This window comes from Mytilus californianus, unplaced genomic scaffold (genome assembly GCF_021869535.1).
Source record: "Mytilus californianus isolate M0D057914Y unplaced genomic scaffold, xbMytCali1.0.p SCAF_11, whole genome shotgun sequence".
NCBI lineage: Eukaryota > Metazoa > Mollusca > Bivalvia > Mytilida > Mytilidae > Mytilus > Mytilus californianus.
The window spans coordinates 53,994,200-54,012,626 of NW_026262593.1; the positions used below are offsets into that span (position 1 = coordinate 53,994,200).

Sequence of the window (18,427 nt, forward strand, 5' to 3'; positions counted from 1 at the left end):
CGATTAAAGAATGCATATGTTCGCACTAATTGAAAAATAAAGGCAACAGTAGTATACCGCTGTTCGAAATTCATAAATCGATTGAGAAAAAAACAAATCCGGGTTACAAACTAAAACTGAGGGAAAAGCAGGAATACAAAGAAGCTAATAACGACCATAAATATAGTAATATCTTATATTCAAGAAGATGACACATAATTTAAATATAAATAGAGAAGATGCTAGGTATATGTCACTAAGACAACAACCCATCAAAACAGAAAACCAAGAATGAATCTCTAGGAGTCAACATTCAGTTGCCAACAATAAAGCAGTTTCTGAATCGCTGCGAGTTTAGACAAGATCAACTTTTGTGAAAGTAAAACCGTTCTAATACCTAAGACAACCACTCGGTGAGTACATGGTTCCTAACTTGGGAAAGGCATATTGACCTTTAGAGGATAACACTTTTTGTTCTTTTAAACTGCTTCGGTTTATTGCCGGTATCAAATTAGTTAAAGAGCAACATAATTATTAAGTTAACGTTTTCAATTTGACACGTCTATTTTAAATTTGAGTTCAGGTAAAGTTCGAATTGTGTATTATCGTTTTGTATAGTTTTGCTTTAATTTGTATGAACCTGCTTTGAAAAAGTATGAAAATATAAACACTTAATTTTACAGATGTTGCAAACATCACGATGATTGCTATGGTCGTGTGGCCGAATGTTGGCCTAAAATATGGCCATACTCCTATGAACTTCAAACCGGAACAGTCAAATGTCAAGGTAAATTAAACAATTTAGCTAATAATAATAATAATGATATTAATGATAATAATTTAAAAAAACGATTATTACTACTAATAATAATAATAATAATAATAATTATTATTATTGTTATAATAATAATAATAATAATAATAATAATAATAATCATAACAATCATCATAATCATAATAATCATAATAATAATAATAATAATAATAATAATAATGATAAAAATAATGATGATAATTACCGTAATTATGCCAGTCTCTCCTAAAATGAAATTAATTTGTCTTAATATTATCATATTTCATTATTTTTTTCCAGATAGTCCCAGTTCCTGTAAGGGGAGAACATGTATGTGTGACAAAGTTCTTGTGGACTGTCTGTATAACAACAAGTATAATCCGGACAATCATGATGTAGACCAAGATATACATTGTCAGGAGAGATAAAAAAATTAAAACATACATGTATAACTCTTTGTTATTTGTCTTATATAACTATTTTCACATAACATTGCATTACGGATACACGGATATAAACTTGCGAAACATAAATGTATTAAGGTCAAAATAAGTGTTTTCTTTGATGTGTGTCCACTCTATTGCTAGTAGCTTTTCGATGGGATGAGACAAGGAAGACAACCTCTAAATATACTTAGAATAACGTGTTGAAAATGAAACAAAAACAAATATTTTTGAAAAGCACACTTTAACTTTGTGTTACACCACTGTCATAGGTCAGAGGATGGTTAAAAGTTAAGAAGATGTGATATGATTGTCCATTAATCGACTTTCCCCAGCTGAGACCAAATGACGTAGACGTTCGCAACACACATGTTTAATCTTGTCACAATTTTAATTGAGCCAGGAACCTGTAAGCCGACGATTGCTGTTGATTGCTGTCTGTCATAATTGATTTTCGCTTAATGTTGAAGTATAAATCAAATTGTTAGGTTCTCTTTAAGGAATGACTGTAATATTTTTTTCTGTCTATGAAGAAATAACATAAAAAATGTGGTGCACACTGAATAACACGCGTAGCGGGTTATTATTAAGTGTGCACCACATTTTTTATGTTGTTTTGAATAGACAGAAAAAATATTACAGTCATTCCTTATAATTTAATTCTAAATTCCATTTTAAACCGGCGTAAATCATGAAAAAACGTTGATGACGTCACAGTCACATGACAAATTTATGTCTATGAGATGATAAACAAAACACTGTCAGCCAATCAGAAGACACGTTACATCCAAAATTAAATTATTTTGAATTGTTTCAAATTTTGTCATCCCATGTACTGTTATAAGTTACTATATAGCATATCTTTTTTTCACGGCTATAAACAGTACAGTGAACTGAAATTATTCACAACTTTGTCCTTAGGTCTTCATAGATAGATGTCTGATGGCAATACTATCTCATTTTTCGACCTATTGAACAAGAATTATTTTGATGTTAAAAATACTTTAAAACTTGGTTAAGTTGATTATTGTTATCGCGCGGATCAAGGTAATAATTATTGAAATTAGCATTGTTTAGACAAATTAACAACATGTGCTGAATTATTCAGCGTATACAGAACTATAGACACGATAGACGCGGAATCTAGGTCATTAATATTGAATTAAGCGTATGTAAAAAAAAAAGTTTGGACGCAAATAACTTTACTCTGATGATATTGAATAAGCAATATAATGTTGCTATCCGCTGTATAATGTTTCTGTTGGATGAGCTGACACCTATATAGAAAAAGCTTTTCTAAATTTCTTTTTTAATGATGCTGGGAATTTCTTTTTTTACAAAAATCTTCTCCTCTGAAACTACTCGACGAAATTTAACCAAACTTGGCCACAATCATCACTAGGGTATCTCGTTTCAAAAATAGGTCCGATGACCCGGCCCGCCAACCAAGATGGCCATCATTGCTAAAAATAGAACATAGGGGTAAAATGTAGATTTTGGCTTATATCTTTGAAACTTAAGCATTTAGAGCAAATCCGACGAAGGATAAAATTGTTTATCAGATCAAGATCTATCTGCCCTGACATTTTCAGACAAATCAGACAACCTAATGTTGCTGCCCCTGAATTCGTAATTTTAAGGAAATGTTGCAGTTTTTTGTTATTATCTTGAATAATATTATAGATAGAGATAAACTGTAAACAGCAATAATGTTCAGATAAGTAAGATCTATAAATAATCTTTTACAAAAATCTTCTCCTCTGAAACTACTGAGACAAAGGCCACAATCATCATTAGGATATCAAGTTTAAAAAAATGTGTCTGATGACCCAGCCTGCCAACCATGCCTGAGATGGCTTAAAAAAACATAGGGGTAAAATGCAGTTTTTGGCTTATATCTCTGAAACTTAAGCAAAAGTATAATGGTTGCATTATTTCATGCATCAATTGTAAACAAAAATATCAGGTGAGCGACACAGTAATTTGAAAATAAATAGCCAGTGATTAAAATTTCCTTATCAGTAGTAAGAGTTGATAAAAAAATTGATTGTTTTAAGTTGAAATAACTCTTAAAAGGAATGATTAGATCCTAAGCAGGATCATTTTGTAATACGTCATGATGAGATGTACCTATTGTTCATATAAGGTAATGCTATCTTTGAAAACAACGAGTAGGCCATATCGAAAAAAATAACAGTAAAAACGGAAATAACGAAATCCTAAACAAGGTAATCTGGTAATAGGTCTTGATGAGGCCTGTCAATGGTATCAATGTGGTCATGATAACTTCAACAGACACGAGGGAGGCCATAGCAAACAAATGTTGGAAGAAACAAAAGAACAAACAAACATTTGTTCTTTCACACGTTGGGAAAGACCTTTATTAGAAAAATAATAAGGTCTTTCCCGTGTTGAGAAAAAAAACTTTATTTTTGCACATCTTTGAATATAGTGAATGTAATTTCAAATAGGAACGTCTTTTGCGATTTAAAATTTGCCACTTTTACTATGAAGTTTAGTAAATAATTATATCCTAGAATGAAAAGTTTATATGCACTTTCAAAGGACAAATCATAGGGCTGGGCGGCATATTTTCAACATTCATATGCCCCGAACTTGAAAGAGTTTAAACGTATACTAAAATTCTGAACTACCCCTCTACACTGTGTCTAAACTACCCCGGCAAAAAATAATGGGCTCGATAGTATCTAATGTCAGGTACGGTGACGGACAATCAACAGACAGGGAAAAGATAGAATTTTTGTTTATTTATTTGTTTTTTTAATGACATTGAAAAATAAACATACACATATAACTATTTTCGATTGTGTGATGTAATATTTTCTACAAACGTTCTAGATTAATGGAGAAATAAGTAAAAAGGCACATGAAAATGGTGAATTGAGTGAACCTTGCTACGAATTTGTTTAATTTCTTTTTAAATTGTGCACATTGTACGGGGAAAAAGTACGGAAAGAAAGATATTAACACAGAGATTGCATGGCTAGTCACTATGAGCACCTCAATATTTGCATTTCTGTGCATGAAACGAAAAAAATGGGTCATGTCAAAATGGAAGGACCCTGTTTCGTCAATGTTGTTTATTACATAAGGACCCGGTTTTGTTTCAGTATAGGACCCAGTTTTGTTTTAATTTGAAACCACAAATGTATGAAAAGCTACGTTAACACGGATCTGAACATTGCCAATCGGAAGAAATTAAATATGTGAGTCAAAAAGATGTTATAAAGATGTTATTGCAATACAAACATGTCGTGTTAAAATATATTTCAAACAGGAACTTTTATAAAATAGTGAGTAGACATTTTTGAATGCTATACGTATACCTTATTGAACTTATCTTCGAACTAAGTTTAAATGGAAATTAATACTTTATACATGTAACATGTACTTACATTAATTCCTTATGATATAAAAAAGAAGATGTCGTGTGATTGCCAATGAGACAGTTCTTCACAAGAGACCAAATGACACAGAAATTAACAACTATAGGTCACCGTACGGCCTTCAACAATTAGCAAAGCCCATACCACATAGTCACCTATAAAAGGCCCCGAAATGACAAATGTAAAACAATTCAAACGACGAAAATAACGGCCTAATTTATGTACAAAAAAATGAACGAAAAACAAATATGTAACACAGTAATAAACGACAACCCCTGAATTACAGGCTCCTGACTTGGGACAGGTACATATATATGGAATGTGGTGGGATTAAACATGTTAGCGGGATCCCAACCCTCCCCTAACCTGGGAAATTGGTGTAAAAGTACAACATAAGAACGAACTATAAAAATCAGTTGAAAAAGTCTTAACTCATCAGATGGATACAAATAGAAATACAATTGTTTGTTCGTTTTCTATACTACTGAAATGATGAAAAAGTAAGAAGATGTGGAATGATTGTGTTACCATATCAATTTATCAAAAGAGTAAGGATAGTATGCTTTACTATACTATACGCTATGTTTACAGTCTATTTACTCATTCGTTCATCCATTGACGGACAGTGAGAGAAAAAGCTCCGTTATGAAGGCCGTACTTTGACCTATAATGGTTTACTCTTAAAAATTGTGACTTGGATGGAGAGTTGTCTCATTGGCACTCATACCACATCTTCTTATATCTATTAGAACGTTTTGGATATCTCAAATCAAAATGGTTGCCTTTCGAACGTGTATTTTTTGTCCGCTTCGAAATACACAAGTTCTAAACTTCCCTATTAGAAACGAAATAATTCTATCATACCATGCTCTACGCTCATTTTAACATGGGTATACCTTGCTAACGCTTGGTTTAAAAATTTTAACAAATATAATGCCTACCTATGTTAAAATGAGCATTGAGCATGGCATGAAAGAATTATTTCTTTTTATAAATAAAAGTTGGTTTGAAACATTATAACGTCCAATATCTTCGTCTTCGTAGAACAACCTAAGTGGCAATTTAGCCCGTGAAAAATGACAATGAGACAGCTTTCCATCAGAGACCAAATGACGTTAAAGTTAACAAATATAGAACACCGTATGGTATCCAACAATGTGAAACGCCCATACGGCATAGCAAGCTAAAAAAAGTCCCCGAAATGAAAACTGTAAAAAAAAAACTAATGTGAAAACTAACGACCTGATTTATGTACAAAATAAAAAACGAAAAGCAAATACATGTATGATATACAGCAACAAAAGACAACCACCGATTTACAGGCTCCTGGATTCGGTACTGGCACATACAGAATTGCGGGGTTGAACGTGTAAGCGCCCCCCCCCCCCCCCAAAAAAAAAAACAAACAAAAAAAAACAAGAAAAAAACTGGTATAACTGCAAAACATATGAACAAACTATAAAATTCAGTGAGTTGAAAAAGGCTTAACTCATTTGATTACAGAGCCCCTATAGTAAATCTGCGATTGGTGGCTGTTTCTGTTTTTTCGTCTTTTATTGAATTTTATGATGGTATACGATATAGTTACATTCTATCAGTGGCGGATCCAGGGGGTAGAGGGAGTACGCTGACCCCCCCCCCTTTTTGGTGGCTAGAAATAATTATTTTATCATGTTTTTTACGATTTATTTATGATTTTTTATTTAGCATAAAATCGTAAAAAAAAGTTCCCCTTGCTACGCTCGGCGGTATAAAATCCGTTTATACGCCCTTTCAAAAATCATGGCCTCGGTTCGCCCTTGCATATTGACAATTTCAAACTTGACCAACGTGCTTAAATTGTAGAACATTTGTCAATGTACGATCGATAATCATTATACAATGAAGAGATAAACCTATATATAATAGTTGTACTATATAGGGCAGTTGTTAACAACTTGATACTAGTGCATTAAAGAATTTGTTAATGTTAAAAAAAAGAGGGGGAAAAAAAGAGATAAAACATCTTTTATTTATAAAAATAATCATCATTGCAATTTCCGGATGGCCTAAGACTATTATACTAATTTGTACTTAGTATTATTGTAACAAGGAAGGGTAAACAGATTTTTAACGCACTATTATTGTGATCCTTTGCGCCGCATGGAAATTCTTTTTCTTGGGTGATTCTGCATGCATATACATTTGTCTTATTCTCTTGCTTTATAATGAACGTTTAGTTTCAGAATATTTATTTTCAAACGATCATACTGTCTCCTCTTTTAAGTAGAGCGGAACATTAAGATAACCATTTTGTTGTCCCAGAAAATCACATATCAAGTGTGCGTCCTTAAATTTTCAAGGCCCGTACACTATTTAAGTTTGAACACTTGAATTTACATAGTTGATATAAAAAAATCTAATTGCGTTACAAAACCTTCATTTCTGTTTAATTTTTCCTTTTTTTTTTTAATACAAAACAAAATTGAAATTTGCTTTGTTCTAATATAGCAGGAATTCAAGTGTTTACGGATTCAAAAAGGTTATAAGTTACCCTCTGAAAGAAAATGTTTTTCAACGATCCCTCAAACTGCTGTTGAACGCCATATTTTAATTTTCGTCATGCGATTATGCATTATTTTCTATGACAAAACCGGTCTGCTTTGTGAAATTTAAGGACAAAACCGGGTCGTACACATTGACAAAACCGGTTGCTTCAATTTTGACATAACCCACTTCTTTCATTTCATGTACAGACATGCAAATATTGAGGTGTTCATACTGACAAGTCTTGAAATCTCCGTGTTAATATCTTTCTTTCCGTACCTTTCTTTCCGTACAATGCGCTCAATTTGACGAGAAATTAAACAAATTCGAGGCAGGGTTCACTCAATTCACCATTTTGATGTTCCTTTTTAATTATTTTTCCTTAAATCTAGAACGGTGGTAGAAAATATTGCATCACACTATCGAAAAATAGTTATATGTGTATGTATATTCTTCAATATCAATAAAACAGCATATAAATAAACAGAATTTCTACCTTTCTCTGTCTGTTGATTGTCCGTCGCCGTACCTGACATTAGATACTATTGAGTCCAAACATTTTTCGCCGGGGTAGTTTAGACACAGTGCTCTATTCACTTTGCGTCTTCATCGGAATTCAATTTGACCGATAGCTATGAATATTCATACTTCAAACATTCACAAGATATATCTCTATGAGACGCAACAAAGAGATCGTATCCTGGAAGAGGGGCGAAGGATACCAGAGGGAAAGTCAAACTCATAGAACCCGTACGTAAACAAAACAAAATATCTATGAAAAAACAGCTGCATTTACAAAGCGAACCTATAAAAACAATAAGGTCGTTCCCACGTTGGGATAGACTTTTTTAAAAATAGATAAAATTTTGCCCGATAACCCCAACTTTTGTTTTCACAATTATATCTGACATAGTTTTTTAGCTATTTTTTAAACTTTTATAAAATCCAATGTTTTTAAAAGAAACAAAGTGCCAATATTTGATATAGGAAAAAACCTAAAAAGAAGAATTTCCCGCCGCCAAATGCACTATTGCTTTTACTTCTACAGTTTATAATGTACATTTTTTTATGTATTGGCCTTTTGTACACGTTTGAATATGCTTGTATGGTTGATTTGAATATGTTAACATGAACTTTTCTTTATCGATTGGAAGCTGCTGTGATCATTATATGAATAAACATTTACGAATATATTACTCTTTCAAAAAAACCTTCTATACTCACTTTATTTAACTATGTTAATGACTGTTTCAATATCATATTTACATTTATTTCATATCGGTTAAGAATTAGCTTCTCTTATTGGATAAAAAGGGGCCACATGACATTCTTTATTCTTCAGTAATAAATTTCATCGGTCATTAACAGAATAAAACGGACCAGAAAACCTGTCATTAACGGACTTGTTCATGTTAATGACCGGTGGGGCGTGGTTTCTCTGTTTAGAGAGATGTCCCGTGAATAAAACATTTTCCTGTTTTCAATTTTATATTTAAGTTGTTGAATTGTTTACCATATGTTTTCGTAAATTATAAAATTAAAGAAAACTTAAATGACTGGCAGTGACTTATAGCTACATGTATTACTACTACTGGTCTTCACTCTTTGCTATATAAATCGTACAATAAATCGAGTTTGCTTTAAACCTTTTAAATTGATGAGAATTTTTAAAAACATGGTTCCTCAATGAAATACACATAATAGTTATTGAAGAACTGGTCAGTATCGTGATACATGGACTGCCCGTAGGACAGATGTAATGACTGCAACAGCGATAATGACCTCGCCTACGACTCAGTCATTATCACTGTCTTAGTCAATACAACTGTCCTGTGGGCAGTCCATATATCGCGATATTGACAAGTTTTTCTATAACTATTATGTAAGTAAGTATCTGTGATGAGGGTTTACCAATTTTCTTTGCTGGAGAAATATGTCCTGTGTTCTAAAGTCGATAATCAAATATTGGTGCTATCATAACAAATGTAAATTTATATTGTTACTTTTAATCAAAATATGCAACATATATTTGATCTTTTTGGAAATACTAAACGCTAATATAACGTATTTTTACTGTATCAACTGTTTGTCTAGTAGATCAAACCATGTCATCGAATAGACCTGATGCCGAGAATCATACAGAACAACAGTGCTTTTATTTCATTAATTTTGTCAAAAATGATTTGGCAAGGTGTTTCTTTATAAAAAAAATACTTGTTTAATATAAAAAAAAAAGTCTACTTCAAAGTATGTACATCATAAGCCTCTCATGTCGAATAGCTAGTCAAATAAAGGTGAGGTGAGAGTTATTTTTTTTTATTCGTGTTGAAGGCCTAAATGTGATTTTGAGATGAAAAACAGTAATACATTTGCCATTTTGTTTTGCCATTTGTGTATGGTTTGCTGTGCATGTACTGATTTTGTGTCATGGATTGATACCCAAAATACTTTGCTTATTCTATTATGGTTATCACTTAACCCTCTTCCGTCTGGTAAATTAAACATAATTGTTTGCACCTGTCCTAAATCAGGAATCTGATGTTCAGTAGTTATTGTTTGTTGATGTGGTTCATAAGGGTTTCTCGTTTTTTTATATAGATTAGACCGTTTGTTTTCCCGTTTGAATGGTTTTACACTAGTATTTTTTGGGGGCCCTTTATAGCTTGCTTGTTGAAGACCGTACTTTGACCTATAATGGTTTACTTTTATAAATTGTGGCTTGGATGGAGAGTTGTCTTATTGGCATTCATACCACATCTTCCTATGTCTATGTAAAGCGGACAATACAAAATAACACTCGCTATATTTTGTTGTGCAATCCGGTCGGAATCACACTCTCCTGCAACTTTTGTTTTAAGGGCTCATGGATGGCATTATGGAAGCATCATGTCTCACCTTATTTGACACGCATTCATTTTTTTCTATTATAATCCACATTTCTACTGCTATTCAATATGTACTAAATTTCCAGTGGCTAACCCAAATTTTCAGGCGTTTACCTACGTTGCAGGATATACCTTTTACATTTATTGTGAATTTGTTCTCGTCCTAAATATTACTTAACATTTGCGACCGGACGCTATATAATGTACAATCAATCAAACTGTTTGTGATGTTCTGTGCTGTCTGTCGTTGTTGGGAGTTGTTCGTCGTTATTCTGCATGTTGTGTGGACTATTAAATTATTTGTTTGTGCATTTCTCTCTGATGAGTGTTCTTGTGTGTGTTTGTGCTGTATTTCTGTCACACATAGATGTTATTTTAGCGATATTTTTTACCATAGTTATATAAGCGGAAGATTTGGCTAGCCATAAAACCAGGTTCAACCGACCTATTTTTTCTCAAAATGTTCTGTACCAAGTCAGGAATATGACAGTAGTTATCAAATAGTTCGGGCTTTTTTTTTATGATGGCGTTTGTTTTTGTTGCACTTCATACAAATACAATGAAACAGTGATATCAAAATTTGAAAAGTTTATATTTTTTGCAAGGCTGCATGAATTTCTAACGAACATTCTTGAATCAAAAGTAAGTTAATGAATTTAACTTTATGACTACTCCATACGCTATTAAGGGATGCCAAAAATCAGTTTGCATTTAGTTGAAGACAAATTATGAAACGAAATGGCCAATTTGCCAAAAAAAAGCTAAATCCAATCAATGTGTCGCAGTATTTAAAACACGACTAAGCAACCCTATATTTGTTCGCATTAATTACACATTTACTTTGAGAATCATTTGTAACCAATAGCACGTTGCAAAAGGTCATTCGACTGGAAATTGTTATATTTAAAGATCTTTATACATTGTTATAAGGATAGCGAAATTACGAATAGTAGTTTTATCAAAATGAAAAATAGATACTATTATTAAGATAAATATATATGGAAATTGAATAAATATTTGTCTAAATGAGTATATATGGGAAGATGCGTAGATATAAATACTATTTGTAATTATTAATAATAGGAATTTACTCATTCTCAAATGCAATTGCGTGATCCATGTTTTGCTTTTCTTGTCAATTTAGAGTTTTATATAAAAGATGTTAGCTAATCAAGTTTGTTTAAATGGATGACAATAAATTGAAAAAAATAAAGTGTTAGCATGAAAATAAGCTTTGATAAGCATATTAAATGTTAAAACACAATATTCGTAAGATATAAACATACAAAAACTACTTGTGTGACACATATTGTATATCTGCGTCACAGAAATTGCAGGAAGTTTCCACTTGTCTTTAACCATATCTCTTAGTCTTTTGCTTGAATGTGAGATTTATGAATACAACTTATCCCTTTATTCTAATTGCATGTGCAGGAGCTGGTTACTGTTCGGAAACTTCTCGGTTCAACCTGTACTGTTGACTTGGGTCGTGTCGCTTTAAAGCACGCCAACATGTGACAGTGAACACATGCTGATATCGTGGACAAACCTTTAATTTGTCTTCTCCTGCAATCCTTTTATTCCATTTGTTAGATTTTAAATACTAGTACGAGAAAACATCTTTTGCTCACAGTTAACTTTCAACACAAATACTGAACAGTTCTGTTTATTGATTGCTACAATATAGGGACATTTGGTGTAACAAAAATAATAATACAAAACTTTTCGTAACATAAAATTTATAGCATTTGCATGTAGGATAATTGAAAAAAAAATTGTTTTTATTCACACTAATAAAAATAGTACACTGACGTATGGATGTCCATTTATTTCGTAATACATGTATATAGCGAACCGATTGGTTTAGGGCGCTTAATTCAGGAAAGACGGTGTTGTCTCAACGTCACAAAAGCAGGTGTTCTAATCTCGCTGAAAAAAGTACAATATTTTTTAGGTCTCACATTTTTTGTTTTACTTTCATTTTTGATCATAACTGTATTTTGTACTGTAGCATCATTGTTCCGGGTTAACTCAGCAATTGTTGACGTCATCGTCGCTGCAGTAGTTACCGGAAAAGCAATCCGTTTGTCTCACAGGCTAAACTAAAATTTCAAGTTTTGCTGCCGCGGTCGATCATAAACCTTATTCGGCCTCCCAGAATAAAAACAAAATAGCCGTGAAGAATAGCAATGTGTGCTAAGTATAACGTTAAAGAACAATTAAAATAACCAATCAATCAATCATTTGATCGATCAAGGTATCTAACTTGTGCCTCAATGCTCCTGAAGAGCATGATATTGTACTAACCATGGAAGGAACATTGACGTCCTAACCTTAATCAACCAAATATGACCAGTTTACTTACTCTTATAATTGAAAGACTCAAAACAAGATGCCACGGTGTTAACAGATGTAAAAAAAAATCATTCTTTTCGGTAAGGTATTACAAAACGAACTGTAGATACCATGCACCCTTTACACTCTGGAAGGGACATGCTATGTTCTCTTGTCTGCTTATTTAACAATGACAGTGTGATTTGCAATGTTAAAGACGACAAGATCAAGGTCCGACTTGTTAATCTGAGAATATGAAAAATGCATCATCTGCAATGTGAACTAAATGCAAAAAAACTTTATATCCATTAAGTGAAGAAAGATCCAGTTCTAATATTTGGTTGAACTTATAACAAATCAGAAAAGATGTGCATTACTACAATACGCATGATAGGCTAACACTCTTTTATAAAATAAAATGTATGTATATATATATATATTAATAAACTCAATATTCTTATACAATAAACCATAAAAAAATAACTGTGTCTCAAGTTAATACTATATTTATTGTCTAAATTTTCATTATCACCGACTTCAATTTTGTCTTGTCGATTATGTCAATGCCTTTTAATTGAGAACACATTTTAGATTATGTTTCCAGATATTATAAATATCTTGAGGAGCTTTAAGCGTTTTGTTATATTTTATTGAAATCCCAATTTTCCAAAGAGTCCATTTAGAATTTATGCTAATTGTGTTTAGAAAATTATCACATTTGAGTATTTCTGTGTTCTTACCTAACAGCATGTCCTTTTCAACAAAAATATTATCTATGTTTCATTTGAAAAGTGTTTCTGGGAGCTTGTTTAAAATTAACTGTGATATAGTACAACTGAAAAATAAGTGTTGCAGGGTTTCTATGTTGTTGAAAATCTATTTTGTCACTTACATGCAAAACGTTCTCTTAGTAGACAGCCAATAATGACTCAACAAATCATAACCCTGTTTAAACAACTTTCAACTGATAATCTCATGAAGGAAATCGAGTGTGCCTCTAATCGTTTTATTTGTATTTATAATGACAGTAATTATTAAAAATGTTCAAACAATCATTAATACATATGATATCAAAACAGCTGGTACATACAACTTCAAAATACAAAATAACAATTTAATTGAAGACCAATTCATAAGAAATAAATGTACAAAAAGATTTTTCTTTCAGATTCCATACTTCAAGAATCAAGAATTACAAGATCACATATCTTGATTGACTACAACAATTTCATGCGCATTTAACGTGGCATTCTTTTGAAATTCATGTCAGCAAAATTTGACTGTTTACACCTTACAATCTGCAAAAATATACTAAAAAGTATTAAATGTAGCATTGTAGCAAAAAATATACGTAACAGTTTACGTTTTCAGGAAAATATTAATACTTTTTATAAAGTTGTCATTATATGTCTCAGACGTAAAAATAAAACTGAGAAGCGAATAATACAGATCATAAAATTGAGAATGGAAATGGGGAATGGGTCAAAGAGACAACAACCCGAACATAGAGCAGACAACAGCCAAAGTCCACTAATGGGACTTCAATGCATCGAGAAACTCCCGCACCCGGAGGAGTCCTTCAGCTGGTCCCTGAACAAATATGTATACTAGTTTAGTGATAACAAACGTCATTCTACACAAGAAACTCGAATTAAAAATCATACAAGACTAACAAAGGCCAGAGGCTTCTGACTTGGGACAGGCGCAAAAATGCGGCGGGGTTAAACATGTTTTTGAGATCTCAACCCTCCCCCTATACCTCTAGCCAATGTAGAAAAAACAAACACACAACAATACGCACAGTAAAACTCAGTTTAAGAGAAGTCCAAGTCCGATGTTAGAATAGGTAACAAAAGAAACTAAACAAAATGACAATAGTACATAATTTAACAAAGGACTACTAGCAGTAACTGACATGCCAGCTCCAGACTTCAATTAAACTGATTGAAAGATTATGTCTTCATCATATGAATATCAAGCACAATCCCTCCCGTAAGGGGTTTAGTATTATGCAATCATAAAATATATGAGCAGAACATAACCCGTGTCATGCCAACAACTAGTTTTAGAATAAATGTGTTTAATTCCGATGCAAAGACCCTATAAGCTAATCAATATGAATGGTACACAAAATTACCACTTGAATTAAATTGTCAAGCGGACACCAAGAGCCACACTGGATGTCGGACGTAGCAACAGCTGTGTTATTAGTAAGTCATATGACTGCCTTTGTACATTTCGAAGGACTAATTATAAAATTATTAGGCTACTTGATAAGAACTGAACATAAATTATCGTTTGTAAGATAGTATGAAAAAATGACCCACAAATTGCATACAGACAATAACAGTGCAATAAAGCCTTTGTTTAGAAAAGGTGAAAAATGATAGTGTGTCTAGATGAATTCATCCGCCCTTCAAAATATCAAACGGTCCTATTAGCTTTGCATGCAAGGATTTACACTGGAACAGTCACGAAGAACAGGCAAACATACATGTAGTTGTGTTAATTCAACAACATATATTTAATACAATACAGGTAAAAATTTGAAATACACTGAACTAAATAAAACAAAAATATCTAAATATTTACATTTTATCAAATAGATATTTACACATTGGCCATTGTATAATTTGAGACACCGTTTTCTTTATATGTAAACATTGTTTACACTACGGTAAGGTTTATAATAACTGAGAAAGATAAGTACTGTAATATTTGATTAAAAGATAACCACATATTCATGGACTTATAAGAACCTTTTTATTCAGAAAAATAACACATTCGAATAAGCCACAGATGTATATACATAGGGTTATCTACGACCTATATGTCAAAATATATAACTAAAGTTAACCGTTCTATGTTCTACAAAAATAGAGTATCGACAATAATGGACGAGTTGCACATATATTTTCTAAACGACGGAGAAAAGACTATCATAAGTATTCAAGTATATTGAAATATCAAAATTAAGAAAATCATGAGAAAAATCATAAAAAAAATCAATAATTGGAGGTGCATAACTTAATTTAAATATACGAACATTCTAAGAAGTTTCAATGTTCTTAGATACAAGCTTAGTAGCAGTGAATAGACAAATTTGGAAAATTTATCGGTAAAAAATCAAGATCTAAGAGTGGTTACAAATTGGTGTTGGGCGTAAAAGTTTCGAGCACGACTATCGTAATTAGACTCAGAAATCAATAAATACATAACTGGATTTGGTGTTTCAAGCAAACATTTTGTACTTCGCGTACTGGGTAAAGTTTTATAACCCTAGTTTTAGGTATTTGTATGGAAATTTTGACCAAAAAGAGACTGACGGAATGATGGGTCGAAAACTATATACTTGTTCCCTGTTGTATTCATAGTTTTTATAACTTTAAAGTCGCATTTATTTTACATTTTATGCGAGAGCAATCATCCATTCATTATGTATTGACTGGTCTATGGGAGCTAAACTATTCTTAACGGAAGAGAAATCTTCAATCACTCTTCAATAAATGGTTTGGAATGTTCACGCATCAAAGAAACGATACCATTGTATCCTAGTTTTCTGGTAATTTATTTTGGTGGTAAAAGAGATTCACCAACACTGGCACGTATATAGTAATCTGCTCCTTCCGACAGTAACATTATGACTGTATCTATATTATCTTAAAAACAATCTATAAAAAAAACTCCAGAATTTCCTCTCTTATTAATGTATGCCTTATTGTCTAGATTCAGCTTTACTATATCTACATGATTCTTCTCACTAGCAATAAACAGGGGAGACGTTTCCTTATCTGTACACTGGTTAACGTCTGCCTTGTTGTCAAGCAACAATTTTTCTACACCTGCATGATTCTCCAGACGAGCAATAAAGGGTAGATTTTCCAGTATCTATACACTTGTTTATGTCTACATTGTTATCAAGTAACAGCTTTGCTATATCTACACAATTCTCCTGAAAAGCCATGAACAGAAGTAATATTTTACTATTTCCACACTTACTAATGGCTGCCGTGTTTGCAAGTAATATCTGTACTATAACTTTTTGATTCTCCTTACAAGCATTAAACAAGGAAGATATTCCATCATTGTTACACTTAATACTTTCAGTCTGATTGTAAAGTCACAACCCTACAAGATACACATAATTCATATCACAAGCCGTGAAAAAGGGAGACGTTTTTTAGTCTGTACATTAATCAATGTCTACCGTCTACCTTATGGTCAAGTAACAGTTTTACCACATCGACATGATTCTGCTGACGAGCAACACACAGGGGAAATTCTCAAACATCTGTACAGTGGTTAACGTCTGCCTTGTTGTAAAGCAACAGTTTTACTACATCTGCATGATTCTGCAGACAAGCAATAAACAGTAGTATCTGTACACTTATCAATGTCTACATTGTTATCTAGTAACAGCTTTACTATATCTATATAATTCTCTTGACAAGCAATAAACAGGGGAGATGTTCCTTCATCGTTACACTTGTTAACGTCTGCCTTGTTGTCAAGTAACAGTTTTACTATATCTAAATTATCCTGTTGACAAGCAATAAACAGGGGAGATAATCCGTCATCTGTACACTTATCAATGTCTACATTGTTATCTAGTAACAGCCTTACTATATCTACATAGTTCTCTTGACAAGCCATAAACAGGGGAGATGTTCCTTCATCGTTACACTTGTTAATGTCTGCTTTGTTGTCAAGTAACAACTTTACTTTATCTACATAATCATGTTGACATGCAATATACAGGGGAGATGATCCAGTATATCTACACTTATTAATGTCTGCTTTGTTGTCAAGTAACAGCTTTACTGTATTTACATGATTCTCCAGACAAGCGATAAACATGGGAGATTCTCCATCCTCTCTGCACACATTAATGTCTGCTTTATTGGTAAGTAACAACTTTACTATATCAACATCACCCTTCTGACAAGCAATATACAGGGGAGATGTTCCATTATTTTTACACGTATTAATGTCTGCTTTCTTGTCGAGCAACAGTTTTATGACATCTGCATGATTCTGTTGACAAGCAATAAACAGGGGAGATACTCCGTCATCTGTACACTTATCAATGTCTACATTGTTATCTAGTAACATCCTTACTATATCTACATAATTCTCCTGACAAGCAATACACAGGGGAGATGTTCCTTCATTGTTACACTTGTTAATGTCTGCTTTGTTGTCAAGTAACAACTTTACTATGTCTACATCACCCTTCAAACAAGCAATATACAGGAGAGATGTTCCATTATTTTTAAACGTATTAATGTCTGCCTTCTTGTCAAGTAACAGCTTTACTATATCAAAATGTTCCATCTGACAAGCAACATACAGGAGAGATGTGCCATCAATCCTACACTTATTTATATCTGCTTTGTTGTCAAGTAACAACTTTACTATATTTATATCACCCTTCTGACAAGCGATATACAGTGGAGATGTTCCATTAATTTTACACGTATTAATTTCTACACTGTTGTCCAGTAACATCTTCACTACATTAAGATGTTCCATCTGACAGGCTATTAACAGGGGAGATGTTCCATCGATCATACTCTTATTAGTGTCTGCCTTGTAATCAAGTAGCAGCTTTACTATACCTATATGATTATTCTGACAAGCAACATACAAGGGAAACATTGCATAACCATTATAATTATTAATGTCTGCCTTATTTTCAAGTAACAGCTGGACTATAGCTTCATGATTCTCTTGACAAGCAATATCTAGAGGAAGGCTGTTCCATTTTGTACACTTGTTAGTGTCTGCATTGTTTATAAGTAACAGTTTTACAATATCTACATGTTTGTTCTTACAAGCAATATATAGGGAAGATATACCCATGTTTATGTCTGCCTTGTTTTTAAGTAACAGTTTTACTATATCTATATGATTCTTCTGACAAGCAATAAACAGAGGAGAAATGCCCATCTTGTACACTTATCAATGTCTGCTTTGTTTTCAAGTAACAGTTTCACTATATACACATGGTTATTCTGACAAGCAGTTAACAAGGGAGAGTTTTCAAAATAATTACTATTA

At 32.6% G+C, this 18,427-nt stretch overlaps 1 protein-coding gene across 1 annotated transcript; it reads right to left on the minus strand.

Moving 5' to 3' along the window:
• Nucleotides 1-16,669: 16,669 nt before the first annotated feature.
• LOC127719245 (ankyrin-1-like) lies at nt 16,670-18,422 on the minus strand. Its single transcript, XM_052225261.1, has one exon. It carries the CDS (start codon nt 18,314-18,316, stop codon nt 16,670-16,672), a length of 1,647 nt encoding a protein of 548 aa, XP_052081221.1. The 5' UTR covers nt 18,317-18,422.
• Between the last annotated feature and the right edge of the window lie 5 nt (nt 18,423-18,427).